General features: G+C 53.9%; 1 protein-coding gene across 1 annotated transcript; it reads right to left on the minus strand.

The window, feature by feature from the left end:
- Nucleotides 1–2,097: 2,097 nt before the first annotated feature.
- On the minus strand, nt 2,098–24,527 carry ITGA5 (integrin subunit alpha 5). The gene is made up of 30 exons (XM_042992445.1): nt 24,192–24,527; nt 17,661–17,791; nt 15,964–16,076; nt 15,708–15,828; nt 15,469–15,530; nt 15,334–15,379; nt 14,944–15,069; nt 14,666–14,710; nt 14,485–14,528; nt 12,327–12,383; nt 12,095–12,147; nt 11,579–11,787; nt 11,088–11,279; nt 10,815–10,860; nt 10,548–10,649; nt 10,308–10,363; nt 10,014–10,168; nt 9,551–9,688; nt 9,350–9,417; nt 8,819–8,969; nt 8,641–8,733; nt 8,415–8,494; nt 8,217–8,297; nt 8,002–8,107; nt 7,414–7,566; nt 6,173–6,259; nt 5,980–6,093; nt 5,028–5,129; nt 4,311–4,433; nt 2,098–3,220 (listed from the first exon to the last, which is right to left on the minus strand). The coding sequence occupies exons 1-30, from the start codon at nt 24,422–24,424 to the stop codon at nt 3,137–3,139; spliced, it is 3,171 nt and encodes a 1,056-aa protein (XP_042848379.1). The 5' UTR covers nt 24,425–24,527; the 3' UTR covers nt 2,098–3,136.
- Nucleotides 24,528–25,191: the final 664 nt, after the last annotated feature.

Genomic DNA, 25,191 nt, shown 5'->3' on the forward strand with positions numbered 1-25,191 from the left:
TATCTAGCCTCCCCCCACCCCACCCCTCACACCTTTCCTTTTCTCTTCCCATTTTCTCCTCCTTGGTGAACTCAGAAAAAAACAGAGTCAGCATCAGGTGTGGTTGATTGGTGATACAGACCCCTTTGCCCTCTGATTTGTCCACCATCCCACGCTGTCTCCAGGGACTCTGAGTTAAGGAGGTCACAGAAGAGACCTCTCAGAAGAGGGGTTGCTTAGCTTACCAAGGTGAGGCAGCTGGCTGGAGGGCGGGGTGACCTTGCAGGCAGCTGGGGGTGGGGGCAGTGTGCGGGGTGAATTCATTATTGATGAGCCCTGCACCCCGGGCTACTAATGAGCCCAGGCTGGTTGCTCTAATTGATGTCAAGAAACTTGAGACCCCCAGATCAGCTTCCCGCCTGCCAGCTGCCTCTCCTGAGTCCCCTCCCCCTCCCTGTACCCCCAGCTGCTGTTCCCTTCCCAGGGCCTCCTTTCCATCGGCACACAAACAGATAAGGATAGGGCTCAGGCCTCCTAGCCCCCTACCCTCATGTCCCTCTGGATCACTCAAGTCTCAGGATGAGGGGCAGACATTCTCTGGAAGGGCTGGGAGCTTTGGAAGGGAAACAGACCAGAGCCTGAGAATTACAGTTCAGGGGCAGAAAGCCTGGTGCTAGATTACAACTGCGGCATTTCTGAGCCCAAGGAATTCCTTCCTTATGTTGTGCACCCTCAGGAGAGACCTTGTCACTCTCTGAGACTCAAAGGTACAGGCACTACACAGACACACCCATGACCCAGCTGAGTGGTCACAGTTCACTTCCCCTCCTCATTTCCTCCTGCTGATGGTGTAAGAAATCTCAGATCTGCCCCCTGGAATTTGGATGATGCCAATCCCAGCCCTCCGCCAAGAAGGGGAGTATGAGATTTCCTTCCTTGAGAATTCCCAGTGTCTTGTTATATGCTTCAGCTGCAATCCTTGGAAATACTGGGTAGCTCTTGGCCTCACTAGGTCTCTTCCTCCTTATCAGTCCCTCTTCATTTATGGGTTCTGGGAAGAAGTTCTAGGGTACAGAATTATCAAGAAGTCACGGATTAGAGTGTGCAGCAGCCTTGGTCTCCCAGGAGAGATATTTTTAAGGTGACGTAGGCACTGCTAGGCAGGAGCTTAAGTTAAAAAGAATAACCCCGGCGATGGGGAAAGAGAACGAGATGGACTTCACGCACTCTCCATCCCCCAAATTCCCACAAATTTGTGGCTATGCTGCCCTCTGGTGGCTGAATTCTGGTCTAGCATGACATGGACATCTGCCTCCGATAATCCATTAGAATTTCTTCACCCCTCTCCTCCCTCTTGTGGCACATTAGGACAGTCCTTGAAAAGACAGAGGACCCTGAGGGGCTCCCTTACTTTGATTTCTCTTCAAAGACCTAAACCATGTTGGTTAAGAATGAGGGCTTTCACAGTCAGACAAGGCTAAATTCGACTATGCTCTCGCACTCACTGGGTGACCTTGGGAAAGTTATATAACCTCTCTGGACCTCAATTTTCCCTCATGTAAATGGGGTTAATTGTACCCACTTCACAGGACTATGGATAGAGAAACGAAATGAGATAAGGTATGCAAACTATTTAACACCCTCTCTACCTACCAGTATACAATAAGCAGTGAAAGCAAAACAAAACAAAACAAAAACCTCACTGGCTTTCTTCTGATTTAGTTTTGTGGCTTTTTCTCTCAAGCCACTTCATTATTCTGATTTAGGGAAGCCCAGGTGAGCATTCTGGACCATCGTCCTCCACCTTCAACTTGGACCTCCCCCTTTGCACTCTTCCCTAGTGCTCAAACCCAAAAAGAAGGAATTCTTTCCCTTCTCTCCGGGAGGCGCTGGGAACCAGATCTGGTGGAGCTGGGTGACGGGCAGAGGAGTCAAGTCCTCCATTCCCCCCTTCCATCATCACATCATCTCTTTCACCTGAGAGAAGGGAACCCAAAAAGTGGTTCTATAGTTCCTGGGGGTCATACTCCTGGCTCCCAGTGGAAAAAAGCTGTGAAAAACAGACATTTCCTATCCACTGAGCCATCTGGTTCCAGGATGGGCTTGGAAAGAGTGGGGTAGGACACAAATTCCGGCTCTGGTCAGTGGGGGCACCGGGCCGGGTTTATTGCACTTGCAACAGAGTTTAAATAAGTCCCGGATGTCCGGAGCTGAGGTGAGGGGGGGTTGGGCAGGGAGAGAAGGGGCAGCGTCAGTGCAGCTGGTGGGCAGAACCCAAATCCTGCAGGCCCAGGACAGTGGGCTCCCCTTTTTCTGGGGGACTGGGAGGGCCTGCGTCTGGCCAGGCTGAGGTTCCAGATCTGTTGCCATCATGGCCCCTTCAGGGTCCTGGGCAATTCCTGACTTCTTCTGAGTCAGAGGTGGATTGGGCCTCCAGGCCCAGGTCTGGAACAGGCTCAAATGTAGTCCTGGATCGGCTTGGTTAGGTTCCCAATGTCTGAGTCTGAGTCCCAGATCAACCCCAGGCCCCAGGTTCGATCTGGCCCCATTAAAGTTCTGAGTCCCCTTGGAGCTGGTTCTGAGCCAGCATCGATCCTCGTTTGGGATCTGTCCTGAGCTGGGCCTGGGGCACCATCCACGGTTAGTGTTTCCTTGTCGGCCCACTGGGGTGGGGGCTGTCCAGAACTTCCAGGTCTCACTCCCCAGGTTCCAGGTTCTTAGCTGGGGGGCTTCCTGTGGATCTCTGGCAAGGCTGAGAATAGATCTTTGCAGGCTGGAGCTGGACAGTAAGTCCTGGTGGCACATCTGGCCCAGATAACTGGGACTGGATTCCCCAGGTCTGGTTCCAAGTTGTTTTCAGGAAACTCTCTCCAAAATGCAAAAGCTGCAGGGAGGCTGGGGCCTCTATCCCTGGATCTGAGTTCCCCTCTCCATGAGGAGGGCATGTGTAAACGAGGGTCCTTCACAGTGCATGGGGGGAGGGGATCCCCAGCTCCTCACCTCCCGGCTCTGGCCCTTCAAGTATGTCTCTGGGCTGGGGAGAGGAGCTTCTCCCTGGCCCTCAGCACCTTCAGGAAGTGCCCAGCCCCCTCCCTGTCAGTAGACTGAGGGTGGGGGGACTGGGCCTTGAGGCTTGGGAGTCTGGGACTGGGAGGAGTCAGGCATCAGAGGTGGCTGGTGGCTTGAGTTGAGCTTTTTCCATGGCGGTGCCGTATGGGAGGGAGCGTTTGAAGAATCCGAGCTAATGAGAGGGGGGAAGAAGGGAGAGTTTAGATATTCTGGCTTCCATTTCTCCCCAGATCTTATCCTAAGCAGAAATGAAGATGATTCTAGTGCTTCTAATCTCCCCATCTTGGGAAAGTGGCCTAAATTCCTGGCTGTTAAGATTCCCTCTCCAGGGGTGCCTGGGTGGCTCAGTCAGTTAAGTGTCCGACTTTTTTTTTTTTTAGTTTGAGAGAGAGAGGTCACAAGTGAGCAAGGGGCAAAGAAAGAGAGAAGCAGGACCCACGGGGGCTCGAGCTCACCCAGTGTGGGACTGGAACTCATGAACTGTGAGATCACGACGTGAGCCGAAGTTGGATGCTTAATGACCGAGCCACCCAGGTGCCCCAAATGTCCGACTCTTGATTTTGGCTCAGGTCATGATCTCACAGTTTGTGAGTTCGAGCCCCGCACTGGGTTCCATGCTGACAGTGTGTACGGCTTGGGATTCTCTCTCTTCTTCTCTCTGGCCCTCCCCCATGCGCGTGTGCACTCTCTCCCTCTCTCTTTCTCAAAATAAATAAATAAGTAAACATTAAGAAAAAAAAAAAAAAAGACTATCTCTCCAGTAGGTCCAATGGGCCAGGAGGGCTAATGCTGGGAGTGCTTTTGGTACACAGGGTTCGTTCATCAGTGCTGTGAAATTGCCCCCAGTTAGGCCAGGGCTGGCGAATAGTTTTGAATTCAAGATCCAAGTCTGACTGCTTAATAGTAGCTGCCTCTTGAGAAGGATTCTAAGGCCACTTCTAGGGTATAGTCAAGTGGTGATGGCTGCCATTAGTTTTTGTAGGAAGTGATATCACAAATGCCACATATTTGCCACTTGTGAGTAACATTGCTTTTTTAAGTCCAGGCAAGCTTAGCAGCTTGGGTCAAGAGACTCTTTCTGAGCTAGCGGTTTAGAAGGGAAGGATCCGACAGGCAGGGTCAGGATGGCATGCCTGTGGCCAGGGCAGAGGTAGGGGCACGTGGCTGGAGAACTGGTCTGGAGATAGATGCTTGGGACTACATTGGGTTAAGGGCAGAACCTGACAAAAGGGCAGCCAAGTCACGGGTAGGATGTGGCTGACCTTGTAGAGGATGTAGATGAGCAGACCTAGGAGCAGGAGGCCAATGAGGATGGCTAGGATAATGATCCACAATGGGACACCGTGGCTGCCTTCTGCCTTGGTCCACTGCACAGCCGTGGCCACCTAGGAAGCAAGTCAGGAGAGGTCACTGAAGGGTCCTTAGTTCTCCCCACCCTACGCTTGGCTGCCACTTGCCATCGGACCAAGACCCACCTCTTACCTCCCATGTTGGCCTAACGCAATTCTGGACGTTATAAAGTTTAAATTCCTCAAAGGTGCGTCATTGTCTCTTACTTTTGGGTCTTCACCCCTGCTGACTCCCCTCCCCAGAGAATATACCTTTCCTGACTAATTAGCTTGGTAGTTCCTGTTTATTCTTCAGGTCTCGGCTGAAACATCACTTCCTCCAGGAAGCCTTTCCTGACCCTGCAAGACTGCGTTTCACTGTCCCCGTGATGTGTTCCCTTAAATATCCTGGCACTTGTCACACTGTGTTCTCATTGCCCACTCGACTGTGAACTCCAGGAGTGAAGATACTCTGTCCATCTTGCTAATCGTTATATCTCCAGGATCCAGCCCAGGCTCTGGCACCTAGTAATGCTCAATAAACATATTTTACAATAACGAGGCCGGCCCCCACCCACGTCCCTGTTTTAGTGCCAGGCCCAGTACTCCAAGCCCTGGTGTCCTTGGCCCAGACCTCTGGCCCAGGTTCACCTGAAGTTCCTTTCGGGGAAGCTGCTGAGGCAGGATTCGGTAAGGCATCTTCAGGGCTTCATACACGGCTTCACACTGCAGGCTGAATGGCTGGTGCTCCCGCTGTGGGTGGGGACAAGGTGTTCGGGGAAGCCCCCCTTAGGATCTAGAGGACACAGGGGCTTCCCCATGATCTGGCTCAGGTTGTGATCTTTCCTATTTTGGACCCATTCTCTCCTGAATATCTGTGTTCCTTATATGAGATAACAGATGTGTAATTAAATAGGTGTAACTAAATAATGCATAATTAGATGATGGCATGTTCAATAAAAAGGTTTTTTGAGGGGTGCCTGGGTGGCTCAGTTGGTTGAGTGTCTGGCTTTGGCTCAGGTCATGATCTCACGGTTTGTGGGTTTGAGCCCTGCTTTGGGCTCTGTGCTGACAGCTCAGAGCTTGGAGCCTGTTTTGGATTCTGTGTCTCCCTCTCTCTCTGCTCCTCCCCCACTCATGCTCTGTCTCTTTCTCTGTCTCGCTCTCAAAAATAAATAAACATTAAAAAAAAAATATATATATTTTAAAGTTTTTTGAATCATTGATAGGGTTAAGCAGCCAGGACACTGCCTGGCCCACAGCGTTTGCTCAGTAAATAACTGCTCTTTACTATTCCTACATCTGCTTGCCTCTCCACTATGGATTCATCTTCCATCTCTGTTGTTTTTATCATTCTCTGCATGCTGGTCTCTCTCCAGTTCTCCCTCCTCTGAACGGGCCCGGAGAGGGAAGCTGTCACTCCCAGTGTGGCCACCAGGTGGCACAAAGGACACACAGCCCAGTCTAAAGGAGGGTGAGGGATGGGAGTGGGAGTGCCTGGGTCCCATTCACCAAAGGAGTTGGCTTAAGCACTAGGGAAAGGGAGGGGAAGATCAGAAGGCTCTGAAGGTCAAGGGTCAGGGCTGAGGTAAGGCTCCCTCACTTGCAGGAAGGTCTTGGCCCACACTCGAAAATGCAGTTGCAGACTTCTGCTCTCTTGCCGGTGCAGTGGCCCGAGCTCACAACGCAGCCTAAAACACTCTGCCTCGGGGCATTTCTGGGAAGAAAGGAGAGACTTGAATGTGGAGTTCTGCCCTTCTGGTGGCTCTGAGAACCCAAGTCCCAGTGTGACTTACCAAGATCTGAGGTCCTGAGGAGGCAGGGCTCCGGCCTGGAGCTTCCCGTCTCTGTAGCAGGTGGTGCTGGGAACCCTCAGGATCCAACTGGAAGAAGAAAGAGACCATTAGGGACCACTCTTGCCCCATCACAGTGTTGAAGTCAGCCAGCACCTGGGTTCCAGAGCAGCTTCAACCTATGTTTTTTTTCAATCTGTTCTTTTCGTCCATCCAGTGACCATCTCCTATGGCAAGGCAGCAAGCTCGGTGTTGAAATACAGACACGAACTAAACTTGGTCCTTGGAGTTTACAAGATGTGTAAGTAAATAGTTAGGTTCCCATCCCTGCCTCAGGGCCTTTGCACTGGCTGTTCTCTGCTTGGAATGCTCTTTCCTGAGTCTTCACAAGCAGGTTCATCCTTGTCTTTGAGGCCTCAGTTCAACTGTTACCTTCTCAAGAGATTTTCCCTGATGACTTCATTAAAAGACTCTGGTCCCCTAGCCTTTCCATGTTAACATTGCATGTCGATTACTTTTCAGTACCTGTTAATCTTTCCCTTTTTAATGTAATGTAATATAATGTAAATGTAATTTTTTAAAATGTTTATTCATTTTTGAGAGAGAGAGAGTGTTAGTTGTGGAGGGGCAGAGAGACGGGGGTGGGGGGCATAGAGAGCCCGATGTGAGGCTTGAACTCACGAACCCTGATATCATGGCCTGAGCTGAAGTCGGGTGCTCAACTGACTGAGCCACCCAGGCGCCCCTCCCTTTTTCATTTTATTTATTTATTTATTTATTTATTTATTTATTTCATTTTAATTGTCTATTACCTTCTACTAAAATGTAAGCTCCATGAAAGTGGGGGCCTTGTTAGTTTTGTTCGGTGAGATATTTCCTGAGCCTATAACAGTGTTCAGTGTAGACACTCATTTAATTAAATGTTGCCAATGGGTAAACAAACTTTAAACCAGGCATTAGGTCCCAGGGAAACAGGTCTGAAGGGGCCTTCTCAGAGAAGGTGGGACAGAGATGGGCCCTAGAGGTATGCCCGGGCCGGAAGGAAGGGAAGGATATTCTAGGCTGTGTATAAAATGGTCTTTTTCCCTCCCACAGCCTTGAGGTGTCTGTGGTCCTTCTGCCCCTTGTTCAGTGACCTCGGTCCTAAGCTTCAGGCACATCCTTGTTCTTCCAGGCCTCCAGGGACCTTCTTCAACCCCCCTAACCTTGGTCCCTCTCCCCATGCCAGTCTCCAGGCCTCTCACCTCCAGGCCCTGTGAGTTGGGGGGGTGACTGGTGGTGCAGTTACCAAGTCCTGTAACCCTGGTCATGTAGAGAAGTTGCTGACCTTCCAGAGCCTGGGGACAGCTGAGTTCCAGCACACCCCGGCTAATGGAGCTGGGGCCCAAGTTGATGAGCTGAGGAGAGGAGAACACAATCATCCTGAGAAGGAAGGGAAGGCTTCTGCCCTATTGAGACCCTGGGACACTACGGCCCGCCTTCCCCTCCTGCATGTCTCCCACCTCGGAAGTGAAGGAGGAGATCAACAGGTGGAGACAAAATCCTCTCCAGCCAACACTCTTGGAGATGGATCCATCCTTCCCTTCCAAGTCACTTAACTGGCTGGTCTCTCCTCTGGCTTTCCCTCACAAGGAACCTGTCCAGGCCTTTGCCTATCCCTCCCCCTCCCTCCTCTCTTCTCTTCAGTCCCTCTCTCTAGTCCCAGCCATCAGTCACTTACAGTGAGTGGCTCCCCTTTCCCTGTCATTCATTCTGGTCCCACCCCTCCACTCCCAGCAGCCTGCCCCGAACCAGCCCAGTGCCTCCCTGCCCCCGCCTTGACCGTCCCTCACCTCATAGACGTGGTGGACAGCAGGACCCACATCTCCCTCCTCCTGAGGCTGGTCTCGGGGATGCCAGTCGCTCACTGGGAATAGCACTGCCTCGGGTTTGGAGACACTAAAGAGGAGGGTGGTTTAGAGGACAGTGGAAGGGATTCCATATGCACCCTTTCCTAGAAGTATCTCCCCTCCCAGAAAGGCCCCATTTTTGCCCTGGGGGAATTTACCCGTTAAGGGAGACCTGGGCCTGAGCCTCCACTGAGAGCCTGAAGGAAACCACTTCGCTTTGGGAGTTGTTGAGATTCTTGCTGTGGGATGGAGGAGAGACTGAGGCAGTGCTGGAGCCCAGCTAAGGAGAATGCCCCCTGCACCAGGCCCCGCCCCCTGCACCAGGCCCCGCCCCACCGGCCCCACTGGTTCCCTACCTGAGAATCTGGAAGTCAAACTGGATGGTTTTCTTTGTGTCCCGGAGATGAGGGACTGTGAACCGCAGCCCCCCCCAGATCTGCGGGACAAGGAGGGAGGACAAAGGAGCCTGTCAGACTGGGCATTTGCCTCATCCCAGTTCCAGCCCCCTTCCCTATTCCACAGCTGTGCTCTGGAAAGGCTGGTCACTGTCTTCTCAGATCTTCACTCCTGTGCCAGACTTACACTGGCTCCTGCCTTCATGGGGTTGCCCAGGTCACACACCAGCAGGCGGCTCTGGTTCACAGCAAAGTAGTCACAGCTCAGGCTGGAGAAGTTCTGGAGGTGGGGTGGGTATAGGTAAAGCTTTGGTGCCCCTCTGACGGGGTCTCCTCCCAAACCCTGCCTCAGAATCCCCTCTCACCCCTGGGTTTCTGACGAGTCCTGAGTACTCAGCCTCTGGAGGGGCTGTGACCCGAAGCTCGGCCTCATAGGCGCCGCCCTCACCCACGTTCTGGGCGTGGAAAGTTAGGTTCAGGGAGTTCTTGTCACCCAGGTACACGTGGTTCTGCTCCCTGGAGGGGGAACACGGGGCAAAGGACACTGAGAAATTAATCCCCAAATCAGGACAATGAACCATAACAATAATAAATAATAATAATAACAGATACCATTTACTGCGTTCCAACTCTATGGCCAGAAGTAGGCCAGATGTTTTATGTAGATTATTTCATTTAGTCCTTCCAAAAAGGCAGAGAAATGGATGCTATTATTCCCACTATACAGATGAAGAAGCTGAAGCTCAGAGAAGTTGAGTGACTTCCTAAGGTCACACAGCTTGCTAGTATGTCCCTATTCTACCTTTTCAGGTGCCAAGTGCTTCCAAACACCACATGTTCTGCTATGCGACCCTGGCATCTTGGAATCCCCCAGCTTGCTGTTGGCTTTCACTTACCCAAACACTTCCAGCTGTAGGTCTGGCACACAGATATTGTCTTCTCCACAGTCCAGCAGGATCTGAGCCTGGGGAGCAGGTTAGCCTTGAGAGGCGGACTTTAGACCTCCTCCTGGGCTGAAGGCTCCCCGCTCCAGGGCACTGCCCCAAGGTGCCCAGGTCTCTTTCCTCCCGGGTCTCATCGCTCCCCCATCTCCTCACCTTGTCCTCGATGCGGCTCTTGCTCTGGTAATGTAAGACTGGCCGGAGGCCATGGCTGTCCACAGGGGCTTGGGGGTCCAGGGAGAAGTTAAGGGCGATATGAATTGGGGAGAGCTTGTCTCGGAATTCCGACTCGTTCTGGGGGTGGGGAAGAGGGTTCGCTGTGTCAGGAGGCATTGGGGACTTGGTGGCCCTGCTCCTCAGCCTCTCACATGTCTCTTGGCCCATGCAGGGCCCTCAAGAATCCAGGTGCCCAAACTTGACCATCCACTTTGTTTCTGAGGCCCTGACAGCCTGCTTCCCAGTTCCTCTGACAGAAGGGCCCCTTTCCTTGCCCCCAAAATCCTAAGCCTCTCATTGGACTCTCCTAATCTCTCTCTCTCTCTTTTTTTTTTCCAAGAGGGGCCCCAGTTCTCTGTGACGCCCTCCCCAGGCCAGTCTGTTCTCCGCCTTTGGGCCATACCCTGAGGTAGATCTTCATCTCTCTGCAGTCCTCCCGTGCCCCGTTCTGGATGAGTAGGGTCTGGGTCAGGGTCGCCTGTCTGGAGGCCAGGAACAGTGCCCGCCGTACTCCCCCCTTCTGCTTCTGCCAGTCCAACTGGAGTTCTACTGTGAAGCCTGCAGCCAGGAACATATGTTCAGGAGAATCTGTCTTTCCCTCCTAACCTATTCAGAGAGAAGGGAGGTGCCAAGGTCCCCTCCCCCTCCTCCCCACCCCGTATCCCAAGGCCTAAGAGATTCAGACAGTCTCTCTCACCAATGGAGTCAGGAACATGTTTTCCAGAAGCATTGAGGCAGAAGCTAAGGTTGATGCTGGAGGAAGACCAAGAGGAAAGCTGGTGAACGGGCCCCCTAGCCTCCGGCTCCCCCCTAGAAAGACCCAGACTGGGGCACCTCCTTTCGTCCCCTACCACAGACTTGGTTTCTCTGCCCACGTCCAAGCCCAGACTGAGGTATTCCAGACTCAGTCTCTGTAATCTCCTGGGCCCCTGCTCACCAAGCCACAGGGTTCCCCTCCAAGCTGCAGCTACGCTCCTCTGGGTTGAACATGGCAGGGAAGATGGTGAGGGAGGCACTGGTAGAGACGATGGGGCGACCCCTGCCAAGAGTGGATATGGGGTCAAGAGAACTAAGACTCCTCTGGAACCCTGGGCACAGGAAGCTGATGCCCAAGCCCCGGGAAGCCAGTGGCCTTTGTACACTTTCCCAGCCTTAGCCCATCTGAGAAGTTCCCCAGTTCCCACTTCTCCCCTGGAATTCATACCTGTACACCACAGCCTTGTCCACACCAAAGGACCCCACGATCAGATCTGCAAGAAGTCCAGAAACTACCCCTTACAGCGAGCCCCACATTAAGGTCCTCCTTTCCTAACCCTCTCTAGTGTCATTGCTCAAAGGAGGCCGAGGCGAGGGGACAGCACCACCTGGTGGCATTATCCTAGAACTGCACCCAGGAGCTTAGGAAAATGCAGAAGTGGGGGTAAGGGTCCGGGACCAGGAGAGTTCTCAGGTGAGAGGGGCCTGGGACACTACTCACCAGGGTATCCGTTGCCATCCAGATCTCGGCTTCCTCGAAGGGCGGAGCCAAAGAAGTTCGGCGTGTGGCCGGCTGCCCACAGGGGCAGCAGAACCTGGGAAGGCTTAGAGCCTAGCCCCGCTGGGCCCCCAGGGAATATAAACACAACTCCCTGCTGGGTGTCTCCACCAAAGGGAGCTCCAATCGCTACATCTGCAAGACACAGAACACACACTAGTCTGGAGGCCAGGAATCCAAGAATCCAAATCTCTACCACCAGATCCCAGAACCCAGGAGTGGGTTTTTTTTTTTTTTTTTTTTTTTCCATCTGTCATTCCCAGTTTTCCAATCACTCAAGCCCCAAGACCTAGACAGTGGGGTTAAAGTCAACACACCTCCTAGGGAAGTCACTGGGGGGTCTGGGTATCTTAGCTGACAGCCGGCCTCTCCCCAAACCTCTTCTGACTCAGGCTCCAGACTCCTCCTCAGCTCCTGGGACCTCTGGTGCTTACCATTGTAGCCATCCTGGTCCAGGTCCCCCAGGGGCGTCAAGGAGCTGCCAAATCGGCCAAACTCATCATGGCCAGTGAGGGTGAGGGTGGGGGTGGGCTCCATGCCAGCCGGGTTCTGCAGGTAGATGTAGACCCTGCCCACTTCCTGAGGCCGCCCATCAGCTGTCCGTTCCATGAGCAGAGGCGCCCCCACCAGCAAGTCGTCCAGCCTGAGGGAAGGGGAAAAGCTAGGCACCCTGATACCCTGCCTTGCCACCTCCCCAGTCCCAGTGCCAGGACATCTTAGGTCTCCTGGATCCCAGGCTCTTGCCCACCGAAGTGAGAAGACTTGAGATCTTGTGGTCTTTTAGCTCTCAGCTCTCTCCTTGCTCCTGAGCAAGGAGATGACAGCACAGGAGGAGAACCCAGAGCAAAAGCCTGGAGAAAAACTCTCCTTGGATTTTTCTGTCCTACCCCCCGCTCTTCGGTCTTGGATCTGGGAAGGGCATCGTAGTGTGCCCTCTTCCCACTACTCACCCATCCCCGTTGACGTCTGTGGCAGCCACTGCATAGCCGAAGTAGGACGCCATCTGGGGTGGGGGTGGACACAGAGGCAGCACTGGGTCAGAAGTAGGAGGTCACTCAACAGGATCAGCAGGGACTGTGGCTGGGGAGGTCAGAGACTCCAGGGAGCCTGGGCTCACTGGCTTACGCCTGGGACTTGGTTGGCAGAGGGCCAGGCTGGGTTGTGTGTGGGGTGTGTCCTCACCTGTTCCCCTGAGAAGTTGTAGAGGGATCGGATGTCCGAGCCATTGAGGATGGTGACCTGGGGATGATGAGATATACCCATTGGTCCCGGACTCCCAGACCATCCCATGGGTAGAGAACAAACAGGTACAGGATATTCAGGGGGAAGGCATTTGCTGGAGACACAGACCGCTTGTTTGTTAATTCCCTCCTGACTTTGCTCTCACACCCCCATCTCTTTGCCAGGAAGCTCCACCACAAGGCACCCTCACTATTTTTCTCCATCACTTATCAACTACTGACAGAGGTTACGTTTGTCTGTCTGTTGTCCATCTCTACCCACTAGAATAGAAGACCAGCGGGGGCAGGAGTTTGGTTTTGTCCTTTGCTTTCTCCCCAGAGCCTGAAGTCGTGCTCGGTGAGCAGCAGACAGTAATTATTAGTTGAACGACTGAATGCACCCTGAGACCTCAGGCATCCCTCATCCTTCAGGCCTCCCAAACCACAAACAGCTCATGTCTCCCTTTGGTCTCCCCTCAGTGACTGGCCCCACCAGTCCCCTGGTCGCTTGGCTCCTTGCCCCCTTCCCCACTCTTGCTGCTCCTACTCTGGGGTGAGTCCTCTCCCAGACTGCTGGACGGCCCCCCGGCTCTCATCCTGCCTCCATCACCCTGCCCCGACTGCCGCAGTCAGACTGATGGTCCCAGAGTGGATCCAGGAGGGGCACTTCTGGCTTGGAAACCCAGAGTGATTCCCTGCAGCCGCTGCCCAAATTCTCAACTTCTCGACTGGTCCTCTGATGGATGCCCTGGGGAATCTGGCCCCAACTAATCTGTTTTTCCTCAACCTTTCCTTATTCCCTTCATGCTCAGTCAGCCCACGAGTCTGCTACAATGGCCTGACTTTTTTCCATTTCTGCCATGCTCCTGTCTAGGATGCCCTCTTGCCACATCTCCACAGATCCTTCATAGAACCTTCTCTGATCCTTTGCCACTACGTGGATGGAACTAGAGGGTGTTATGTGAAGGGAAATTAGTCAGAGAAAGACAAATATCATACGACTTCACTTATATGGGGGACAAAACAGATGAACACAAAGGAAGGAAAGCAAAAATAATATAAAGACAGGGAGGGGGACAAAAGAGACTCTTAAATATGGAGAACCAACAGAGAGTTCCTGGAGGGTTTGTGGGAGGGGGGATGGGCTAAATGGGCAAGGGGCATTAAGGAATCCACTCCTGAAATCATTGTTGCACTAGATGCTAACTAATTTGGATGTACCTTAAAAAGGAAAAGCAAAGAAAAAAAAAGAAGAACCTTCTCCGATCCATTCCTGCCCTAGAAAAGTAGGCTATTCCTTCCTCTTAACTGCTATATCCTCTTAACTGCTTTTCTGAAACTTCTCATTGTGCAGAAAGAACGCTGACTTTGGACCAAGACGGATCTAGTTTCAAATCTCTCTCCAGCCCCTTACTAACTGGGTGATCTTAAACCACTTACTTGGTCTCAGAGCCTCAGCTTTCTCACATGGAAAATGTGTATGGTATTATCTACCCCCAGAAGCTTGTTGTGAAGAATACACATCATGAGAGGACAGAGCCTGACGCAGCGGCGAGATCGTGTATAGTAGATACACCTTGGATTATAATTGTATGTGTGTCTTATCTTACATACTTGATTAGAAGCACCTTACGAGATGGGGTACGGTGTCTTTTTCATCTTCTTATCTTTGACCTGGCCTTCATAAATGTTGTTAATTGAATGAACTCCTATGGCCGTCTTATCTGTGTCCTTTCTAAAGCGCTTGTCACGGTCTAATAATAACAGCTACCAATTGTACACTGCTTCGTAGTTCACTAAGAACTTTCACAGGCGTTATCTCATTTCATCCTTACAAGAGCCTCGTGAGGTCAGAACTATTATTATCCCATTCTACAGAGAAGAATGAGGCTCAGAGAGGCTAAGTAGGTCTGGGGATTTTGTGGAATGCAGCGGGGGGTATATGAATAAATAACAGAATGACTCATTCAGAGTAAACGCCAGTACTTGAACCCAGGTCTGCCTCCAGAGCCTGTGTTCTGATCCGCTTTTTGAACCCTCACAAACTGCCATGCATGGTTCTTTGAGATTAACCAGGGGAGGGGAAGGGGAGAGGGAGGGAAGGTCAAGTTGGGTCTTACATAACCATAAGTGAGGTTCCCTTTGGGCACGCCAGCGACAAAGTCTGCAAAAGAAGAGAAAGTTGTGGGCTAAGGGAGGGGAAGGGGAAATCCGACCAGCATGGTGTCTGGGTTCCTGTGGCCCTAGGTCCTGGGTCTCCATTCGTCCCCTCCCTTGGCCCCCACCTGGAGACACACTCACCTTCTGTGTCATCACCACTGAATTCACCCACAGCCACAGAGTATCCTGGGGGACAGGATGGGTGGATATTAGTATTCCTGGGGGGACCCCTCTGCTGTGGCCCATCCTTCAGTTCCTTCCCCAACCCTACTGGGCCTTCCTACACAGCCTGCACACAAGTGGGGCAGGGGGACAAAGGATGCCCGAATGGAAGAAGAGAGGTGGGGGGGGGGGTGCAGGGGTTGGGACAAGACCACCGGAGGTTCTTCCCCCCTATTTCCTCCCTGGGGCTCGCTCACCCAGGTAGCTGTCATCGTAGATGGAACTGGCCTGGCGGGTCTGCAGCTGCCCCTGAACCAGGTTGATCAGGTACTCGGGGTAATAGGATTCGGCAATCTGTTCTTGGGTGGCCGACAGGATCTGGCCTGGGGAAGGGGGTGAGGAGCTGGACGGACGGAGGAGGAGGGTGGCAGGGAGGGGGGCGCCAGGAACTGACTGGGTGGGATTGCAGAAGTCTGGTTCCAGGAAGGGAAGCTTGTGGAGGGTGGTGGAAAAGGGTACAAAAGTTTCAAGGAAGGGAGAGGAAAATCTGGACAGAGAGGGAAGAGGGAAGGATGGTGACCTCAGACTGGAAGAAGGATGAGAGGCTGTGTGCCAGGGGACTAAGGGACAGCAGAGGAAGGACTTACCTTGCCAGAAGTAGCTCCCTGGTCCACCCAGGACCACGCGCCCAGTCTGTGGAGGGAAGGAGAGGAGTCCACATCTGGTCCTGACCCCCCTGGGACATCACCCACAGCTGCATCTCTCCCAGCCCACACTCTTACCTTGGTGAACTCAGCACTGAAGCCCCCTTGGCAGTAACCCTGTCCTGCGGCCCAGCTGAAATCTGTGAGGGGAGAAGGTGGTGGGAAGGAGCCCGGCACAGACGGGTCACACAGGAAAGGAGAGAGAGCTGAACCAGAGAAAGGATCTCCCTGGACCAGACAGTGATCAGAAAGGCTAAGCGGGGTGGGGAATCACAGGGAGGAGGCAGACACAGGGCACATGCCCCCTCTTGCCCTACCTGAGCGGCAAGGTGCATACTCCAGAATTCGGGTGAAATTGTCCGTGGAGAGGTAGCAGGTGCCCACGGGATCATTCAGCGGCTCCTTCTCTGTGCGCCAGCTATATAGAGGAGCACAGGCCTGGCGGGGCCCAGGAGGAGGGGGCTTCAGGTGAGTCCAACAGGGCTCCCCCCACTCCCTCAGGCCTCTGCTCCATTCCCCTGGTCACACCACACCACACCACTAAGAGCCACTGTCAGCCTGCTGAGCCCTCACCAAAATGGAGGAGCCGTGGGCTCGAACCGTCGCTCCAAACCACTGCAAGGACTTGTACTCCACAGGCTCCTCTCCCTCTGGGCTGGGCAGTAATGACTCCAGGAGTCGAGAGCCTTGGAGAAGTGAGAAAAGGGAGTCATGCCGGGCTGTGGATGGCTGAGCCCTAGAGCGGCCCCCACTCTCAGTCTGGGGGTGCCCGGGCACTTGCAAGCCCTGAGCTCCATGACTCACTGGGAGGAGTGGGGAGGGGGTTTCAGAGTCTGCTTTGTGTAGCCTGACTCACCCTTTCCCTGACACGTGTGCATCCATGGGTGCGCACACAGAACCTAGCGTTTCTAGAGTTGCTGTCCCCTGGTGCCCCTGCCTCCTCACCCAGCTGGGACAGGGACACTTGAAGTGATGTGGGGCCACGGGGGTGGTAAGTAAGAATGGCTGTTTCCCGAGAGGGCAGTCCTCTGGGTATGCTTCTCTGTACCTGGGTCGGTGTCTCTAACAGCACCTTGTCCCATCCCTTCTTTTCTGGCTCTTTCTCACAATTCTGGATCTCTGTTCCCTTATGTCTCTCTCCCAGCATCCGTCTATCTCTCCAAGCCCTGTCTCTGCTCTCTATAGTACGGTTTTTTTCTTTCCTTTGATTCTCATCTGTCTTTCAGATTTAAAAACAAAAGTGGCGGGGCGGGCAGGGAGCCTGGGTGGCTCAGTCCGTTGAATGGTGGAGTGCATCTGACTCTTGATAACGGTTTGGGTCGCGATCACACAGTTCATGGGATCGAGTCCTGCATTGGGCTCTGGGCTGTCAGCAGAGAATGCTTGCGATCCTCTCTCTCCCTCTCTCTGCCCCTACCCTGCTCTCTGTCTCTTTCTCTCTCTCTCAAAATAAATAAATAACTAAACTTAAAAAAAAAAAAAAATGAATGTGTTTCATGATCTTATCCCTGTCCCTGCCATCGTCTCCGTGTTTTTATCTCTCTTTTCGTCCCTTTACCCCAGTCTTTATCTCTGGAGCCAGACTGCTCAAGTTCATGGCCTTGCTCCACTATTTACTAGCTGACTTTGGACAAGGGACTTAACCTCCATTTTGTCATCTATAAAATGGGGCTAATACCTCACATGATACTGAAAGGATTAAGTGAATTAAGTGAGTTAAGATATGCCGGGCGCTCAGGACTGTACCTGGCACAGAGCAAGTGCTCTTGAAGCGTTCGTTAGCTGTTATTGTTTATCTTTCCATCTGTATCCCTCCCAGCCATCTCTGCATCTACTCTGGGCCTTGAGGTCCCCGAGGGCAGTGGTTTCATCATGTTTCAGCCCCTTGCAGCACCAGCACGGTGCCTGGCGTGCACTGTCACTTAGTCAGTGCTTAGTTAAACGGACTGAAAAGTCTGTGTGACTCTCCCTGTCTTTGTGTTACTGCCCTGGCCTCCCAGAGTTGTGGGTGATTCAGGGGAAATGAGAGCCACATGTTTCTGAATCATGCCCGCCCTCCTTGGGCTGGGCTGGACTGGGAACATGGTGTGAGTGCCACGGGAGTCGCTGCACGGCTTCTACACTGAGCCGGAGCACCAGAGCCTGGAGGGAACGTGGCCGTGGAACTGGACAGGCTCCACCCCTCCCTCAAGGCACCCTTCGGCCCGCCCCCAAGCCGCAGTACCACCCCCAGTCCCTTCCTGAGCTTCCCCGCCTACCAAGGAGGTTACCTTTACTGTCAAATTCAATGGGGGTGCAGTGTACCGGGCTGGTGCCCCAGGGACAGAGGTAGACGGCACCACCCTGCAGCACTCCCGGCTGGCTGGTGTTGGCCTTGGGAGCTCCCACCAGCACGCTGACCCTGTGGAGGCGAAAGGAGAGGCGGTTCAGAGTGACTCCTTCTCCAGTCCCCCCAGGCCTCTGGGCCAGGGGCTGGCCGGGGGTGGGGTAGATGCCCCCTGGGTTGTATTTATATCTCAGAAGATGCCACAGATGCCAGAGGCACAGGCTGGAGTCAGGCGGTCCCCATGTGGCGCTGTCACTAACACAACAACCACCCCCCTCCACCACCTTCCCTTGTTATTAAAGAGAGGAGGAAGCGGAGTCAGTTCTGAGAAAGGAATAGGGGCGCCAGAGGGCCCGAACCCCATCTTCTCCATCTCCACTCTGGAGCTGCCGGCATCAGATATGCAGCCCCTGGAGCTCCAGGGTCCTCTCATCCTCTCACCTAGCCTCTACCCTCTTGTCCCAAGCCAAAGTCCTTCTCTGGGCCAAGACCCAGGCATCGGGCTGCCCAGCCCTGGGGTGTGTAGGAGGAAAATGTGAGTCTTGGGAATCAGTCAGTAGAAGTGGAGAGTGGAGCTTGGAGGATGGTGAGGACAGATTCCCCTGGGCTCTGGGGTAGAGCTCCCCATCTTGGCTGGGTTTCTGTTCAGCCCCTGAACCCCTTTCCCGCACACCATCGCTAGGAATCTGAATTCAAATCTTGCTCTCCTGGGGTGTTAGCTCTGAACACGGTGCTTCGAGATGATGAGGAGAAAGTTGCCTTTGCTGGGGGTCCTATGTAATGGGGTGGTCAGAGTTAAGGTCCTGGGCAATCTTCTCACCTTCCACTCTGCCTCTATCATTGTCTTTGAGGTCCCTTGTCTCCAAGGTCTCCATGCAGCCATCAGCCCTCTTGATTTTCTCCTCCAAGGTCTCCCACAAGGACTGCATCTAGCAGCTGGGGGCAACTGGACCTGGCCCCTGGGCCGGTGTCCCTGCCAGTCTGGCCTCAACTCTCCTCCCATACCTGCCTCAGACACTGCTTCTCAATCTCTCTGTCCTTCTGCCCTTATGATTACTTGCTTTCCTCGTTTTGGTTTTTTAATCCTCTCTCTTGATCTCAAATCTTGTGTTCTTCATCTCTACTGGTTTCTGTTCCCCTTCAGCTTTCAACATTCCCGGTGTCATCCCTTCCCTGATATTTGGGTATGTTCCCTAGCTTTTCTTACCAGGAAAGAGCCCGAGTGGGTTAGTATGGTAGAGGTCCCAAAAGCTAGGGGTGTCTTCCAAGAGGACCAGGAAGGGTAGGGGTGAGTGGGGTGGGGTTCAAGAGGAATAATGGATGGAAGCAACGAGGGGGCAGGACCATGGTACTGAAGGGGGAAATGAGGAGTGGGCAGGGAGGAAGGGAGGATGAGAACAGAGGAGGGAGAAGGCAGGGTCCAGAGGAACAGGAGGGGGGCCAGAGAGGAGAGTTCCTGGAGTGAAGGGGGGTGGGGTGCGAGCCCTGGTTACCCTAGGGACAGGAAATGTTTACTGCCTGTGGCTTCCTGTCTGTTTCCAACCTCTCACTTCTCCGTTTGTCTCCCACCCGCAGGGCCCCACCCCTCTCACTCAGGCATTACATCCAGTTGAGGGGGGTGGGAGCTGGCGAGTTGGAAGGCAGGGACCCAGTCAGCTGCCAGACCCACAGCTTGGTGGCAGGCAGAGAGTGAGTGCACTGTCCCGGGGCTGGGTGAGGAGAGAGGGGTGCAAGCCTCTCTTAGTAGGGGCAGCCCCAGAGAATAGCTATGATACAGGAGGCAGTGAAAAGAGCACTGGACCATGAGTCAGGAGTTCTGGGTCAGGCACCAGCTCAGTGTGGACTTGGGCAATATCCTTTCCCTTCTCTCTCCGGGTGAAGAGGTTGAACAGGTTGTCTTGAAGTCTCTTGGAGCTCCAACACTCCCTTTCCAGGACAGCACAGGGCTGCAGCCAAAGGACCCTGCTCCCACTCCCAGTTTTCCCACACCCCTTGCTCTTGGGAAGCAGCTGAGCCTGAGTGCTCCTGGGCTGGCTTGTGGAAGAAGCTTGGAGCCTGGCAGGGTTAGAAGGCGAGAAAGACCTTACAAAGCCTGGGAAGCCCACAGGCTCGTGAGCCAGGGGTGTGTACATTGTAGTTGTGTGAGGGTTCAGGAGATGTGGTGTGCACGCAAGGGACACAGACTCAGATGCCCGTCCCCACCCCATGACTTATACCTGCGGGTGCAGTGGCCCTTCCATCCCAATAAACAGTGCCCTCTCCCACGTGCCAAGCAAAGTGCCTGGTGTCAGGGTAGGCACGTCACCGAGCTTATCGCTGTTCTCCCTCTCCTAGTTCTTGCTTCCTAAATCTGGCAACAGTTGGGCCCTCTTAGGGGTCCACGAAGGTAACAGTGGAGCGTCCTTGCGCTATTTTCAATATTTCAGAAAGCCTAACGGAAATCATGCATTTACCTGATAAGGTGGCTGGGCTAGTTAAAACCTCAAGGGTATCTGCTTTGGGCTATAATTATATCAACTGATGTGGGGAAGCTGGTTATATCTCAAATTGGTTGAAAGCTCTGATTGGCGGCTACAGATATCTTCTTGTTCTAACTTCTAGTTGATAAAAAAAAAAAAAGACAACAGGGAAAAGGAATTAATTATTGCTTATTAAATGCAGTTTGGCAGATAAACTCTTCCAAAATGCCGAGTTCAAGGGAAGAAATCATTGCCATCATTTCTTTTGAAACCTCAGATCCCTGAAATTCTAGAGTTGGTTCTCGGAGACACGGATCACCACAGCTGCAAGGCACCAGAGAGAGCATCCACTGGGTTGAAGACTTCCTTGCAGATGCCTTCCTTGCAGACTTCCTGCCACATGACATTTGAGGAGGCCAGTTTGGTCCTGACAGTCCTCCCCATCTTCTTTTAGAGCAACCTCTTTTTCCTGTTTTATACAGAATGCCCTGGAAAGATATTGTTTGATTTTAAACAAAAATACAGAAAAAACTTGTTGTGGTTTGTTTGTTTGTTTGTTTGTTTGTTTTTTGAGAGAGAGAGAGAGAGAGAGAGCGCGAGCACACTCAAACAGGGGTGGGGAAGAGGGTGAGGGAGAGAATCTTAAGCAGTTTCCATACCCAGCACGGAGCCCGATGTGGAGCTCAATCTCACCAACTGTGAGATCATGACCTGGGCCAAAATCAAGAGTCGGACGCTTAACCGACTGAGCCACCCAAGTGCCCCCAAGAAAAAACCTTAATTACGAGATTGCTGACCTAGTCCCGTGTTCTCATTTTACCAAGGAAGTTAGGGAACATGGCCAAGGTCACTCGGAATCCTTCCTGACATAAGAACCAGAAGCCACGAATCCTCATTCCTAGGCCAAGGTTCTGGTCTACCCTGTTGCCAATTTACCCCCTTCTCTCCCCTCTACTATCTCCCCAGCCAGGCTTCTGATTAACCAAGTTCCTGTTCAATACATGGTTACTGTTTGACTCTGTTGGCCTGGCAAGATTGGGGGCGGGGAGTGTCAAGTGGATCAGGGCCCAGCTCCTGTAGGTCCTATAGCAGCCCTGGCCAGGCCCCAGGAGGACATCTACATCCCCCAGTGTGTTCTCAAGAGATATGTCCGGCTGCTTGGTGAGGAAGAGTTGTGGCAGTACCAGAAGAGAAAGAGAGCTGGGTTAAGGCTGAGCATCTTTCCAGCTGGTGACCTGGGCCAAGTCACTTCTTTCTAAGCTTTGGATTCGCTCCCTATAAAATGATGGATTGCCCTTGAATGGTCCCTAAGCCAATTTCTATAATTCCTGAAGCATCGGCTTTATATGTGCATATAAAATGGGGTAATAGCGTTTCCTCTAAGGCAAAGATTTTTGTAACCATCCGATGGAAAAATTGATATGACAGTGTGAAGGAATGTGAGGGACCATTATTACGACCACTACTATAAACAAATACTAGAAGCGAGTAAGAGATTGGGGGCGGGCGGGGGGCGGGGGGGAGTTAGACAAAGAACTAGGTGATATCCAAGGAGGAGAAAACCAGAAAACAGAAAGCGACCCTGTAAAAATCATGCCTCCCGTGTACTGATCACCTTCTATGGACCAGGTGCCTTTTGTATATATTGTCTCATTTAGTTCTCAGAACAGGCTCATAAATTAGGTGTCTGATTCTCGTGAAAACACTACGAAACAAACACAGAGCTTAAGTAACTCGCCCTAGGCCACACAAAGAACAAGTGGTGGGGCCAGGACGCACGCCCAGCTCTGCCTGACTTAAAGCTTGGCCCTTTCCTGCCACATAAACCTCTCTTGTGCTCACCCTGCCCTTTGATGCTGTTTCAGGGTTCCTGTGAGAGGGGTTGTAGGGGGAACAAGAACACTGAGGCCCTCCGTCTCCAGGATGATGGCCCCAGGTGGGGGCTGTGTTTGTCACCACTGGGCAGGAAGGGGTTGCAGGCCCAGCTGTGGAGGGAGGGAAGTCACTGGGGAGGTGGATTGTTCAGAGCCCTATTCTAAGGGTGTATTGTAAGAGAAAATGAGAGGGGAGGAGTGCAAGCTGGACACCTGGGTTCTCTTGGGAGGAGAGATGAGCAGGAGGGGATGGGGGAGGATGAGAAAGCGGGGTCCCGGTTTGGAAGACTGCTTTTAGGGCCTGTAGGATCAGGCCAGGGGCCAGACAGACACCTAGGGAATGGGAGTGTGGGAAAGTCCAGATGTTTTAAAGGAGTGTTGGGAAAAGGGAGATGACACTTTAGCTAGGTGGGGGTGGGGTACGAGCGAGGTTAAGAGCCAGACAACTGGATTTACCCTGATATGGGGGAGGATCCCATCCCCTCCCTGCCGGGTCTTCTCTATTCCATTAGGGTTGTGGTAAGCAGTTTGAGGGGGCCTGGGGGAGGCCAGGCCTGGCAGAGACTCCAGGCCAGGGTGATGCAATGGGGTTTGGGCAGGAGGCCAGGGGGGGTGGGGTGGGGGTTGGGTGGGGACCTTGAATAGCGCAGAACCAACAGCTGGGGCCTAATCATCTTTCTTTTTTCCCATCCCCACGTTCGTTCTCCAGACAAAGAAGAAATTTGTGTGCCCCCCCCCCATTGAATTAGCTAGATTAACCCCTTTCCTCCAAAAATTAAAGAAAACACATAGAGATCAGTTAACTGTATCCTATATAAAAACAGCTCACCTCTGACAGAACTTCTATCAAACCCTGAGACATTGGGGTTGGGGTGGTGGTGGCGGGGACCAGTGGAAAGCTCAGAGCCCAGAGACGGAGAAGAAGGAGGATTTCCCAGTTAGTGTGGAGGATCAGGAATCTGGCACCTGGGAGTCCCTGGCCGGGCCCAGGGGCAGCTAGCTACCTTCTCCTCTTCCTTCCCAACCCCCCACATTTAAACAAACACTCCTGTTCCCATGTTGCCTCAGCTCTAACTCCGGTTTCCCTAAGTCTATGGGCTCCCCACTTTCCAGGCGGTCAGGTCCGGTCTGCTTGTCACCCTGCTGAGCTGGGAATGAGGACCCTCCTTTGAGACTTCTCCAGTCCTTGATGTCCTATGTTATGACGCTCTGGGGCCCAGCGAGCCCGCGTCTCCCCAGCTTCCGACCCCAGCCCTGGAGTCCGGTCTCAGTCCAGCTCCAGACTACAGGCTACAGGAAATCGGCATTTCTCTTCCTCCCAAGAGCTAGAGGAAGAGGGAAACCGCCCACCCCCCTTCACGCGCGCACACACACCCCTCCCGACACATCCGAGCACCCGCCCTTGGCCGAGCCCGCCACAGCGCCGGCGCCCCCAGTGCCCGGGTCCCGGGACTCTCCTCAAGTTCCCGGGTCCCCTCGTCTGAACGGAGATTGGGGGTGGTGGGCGGAGTAGGAGCCCGAGGAGAAAGGGGAGGGAGCCGCCATCCCCCTCCCGGGTCTTTCCTAGTCTGAGCGGAGGGGGAGGGGAGGATGGGGCTGGTCCCCATTTAACCTCCGGACCCCCTCAGTCTCAGACTCCCCTCTTACTACACACAGCTCATTCTACCACGACCCGTCCTCCCTCCGCACAATGGCCCTCAGGAGACCTGAGGTCCCGCAGGGCTCCAAAAAGCCCTTCCCGGCCTCCGCGCCCCCTCTCCGCCCTCATCCGCCCCGGGTCCCCGCAGCTCACAGATCTCAGCCAGAGACCCGCTGCTCTCCATTCGTGCGTCCTCCTTTTCCTTGGCCCCGAGACCCTTGCCCAGACCTCTCCAGCTTCCAGTTTCGTGTCTTCTCCCCACCCCACACATGTCTCACCACTGATCTCAAACTCCAGGCGCCCAGCTCCACGCCGGCCACTGTCCCCTCCCTACTCCCGCGCGGGCCCCCAACTCTGGCGCGGGCCCCCAACTCCAGCCCTAGTCCTTCCAAACTCCGCCTCTCAGACTCAAGCCTTGGTCCCCTCCAGACTCCAGCCGCGCCCCCAGTCTCCAGCCCCCCACCCTCCCAGCCCCCATCCCGCCACTAACCCTCCTCACTCACCCGTCCGTCCCCGGCCGGTAAAACTCCACCGAGAAGCCGAAGAAGGAGCCCGGGGGCCCAGAGAGCACAGCTGGGCCCTCCGCGTCTAAATTGAAGCCCCCGACCCTGGGTGGCGGCGGCAGCAGCAGCAGCAGCAGCAGCGGCGGCAGCAGCAGCAGCAGCGGGGGTCGGCGCCGGGGGCCCCAGCGCAGTTGCACGGCGTGGAGAGGGAACCCTGGTGCCCGTCTCCCCATAGCGCCCGCTCTTCCCTGTCCTGGGGCCACCGACCCGGAGCCGCTTCCTAAACCTCCCAGAGGCGAATGACTCAACGCGGGGAGGAGTTTGCCAAACTCCCGGCTGAGCCCTCCCCCCGCCGGCCGGGGGGGCGAGAGGGGGGGCATTCCTGGGTCCTTGGAACGCTGAGCCCGCGCCCCCCACCCCGAAGGGGCGTGGGGGGGGCCGCACCTCTCCACTCCCCTTTCCTTAGCCCCAGCTGGAGGCCGGTTGTCTGGACTGGGTCAGACTGGGCGGGTTTGGGTTTCCCCCCTCCTTCTCTCTGCTTTCCCCTCCTTCCTCCCCCCTCCTTTCCAGATGTACAACGTAAACGCTCGGAAAAGGAGTCGGAAAAAGGGAGCGGAGAATTTCCTAATGAGGAAAGGAATCACCTCTAAAGGGAGGAGGGAGCCTGTATATGTGTGTGGGGGGGTCTCCCTCATTCCTTCAGGGAGGAGACTTTGGGGTCTAAAGAGACAGGAGACACCTCTGGCATCTAGCCAACTGGGATTCCCCTTGCCTTCCCGGGCCACTGGGTGCCTGGGTTCCTGCCAGCTGGATTTGAGACTCAGGAGTTGAGGTTCAGAGTGCTCCCTGGCAGCCTGATCTGATGGGGGACCTACCGGGGCTCCTCGAGTACTGACGCCGCCTCACCCCCTCCTCCAAGCTGCTAGAATTGAAAACCCAGGAGTTGGGGATCACTCACCAGGAAGATTCTACTTCAGGACACCCCCTTCTTGGTTGTAGG

Source organism: Panthera tigris, chromosome B4, assembly GCF_018350195.1.
Source record: "Panthera tigris isolate Pti1 chromosome B4, P.tigris_Pti1_mat1.1, whole genome shotgun sequence".
Lineage (NCBI taxonomy): Eukaryota > Metazoa > Chordata > Mammalia > Carnivora > Felidae > Panthera > Panthera tigris.

Coding starts and splice junctions, on each gene's coding strand:
- ITGA5 (XM_042992445.1), bottom strand. CDS start 24,424: ATGGGGAGACGGGCACCAGGGTTCCCTCTCCACGCCGTGCAACTGCGC. Junction 10,650..10,814: donor GACAAGGCTGTGGTGTACAG/GTATGAATTCCA, acceptor CACTCTTGGCAG/GGGTCGCCCCATCGTCTCTA. Junction 10,169..10,307: donor ACATGTTCCTGACTCCATTG/GTGAGAGAGACT, acceptor TCCTGGCTGCAG/GCTTCACAGTAGAACTCCAG.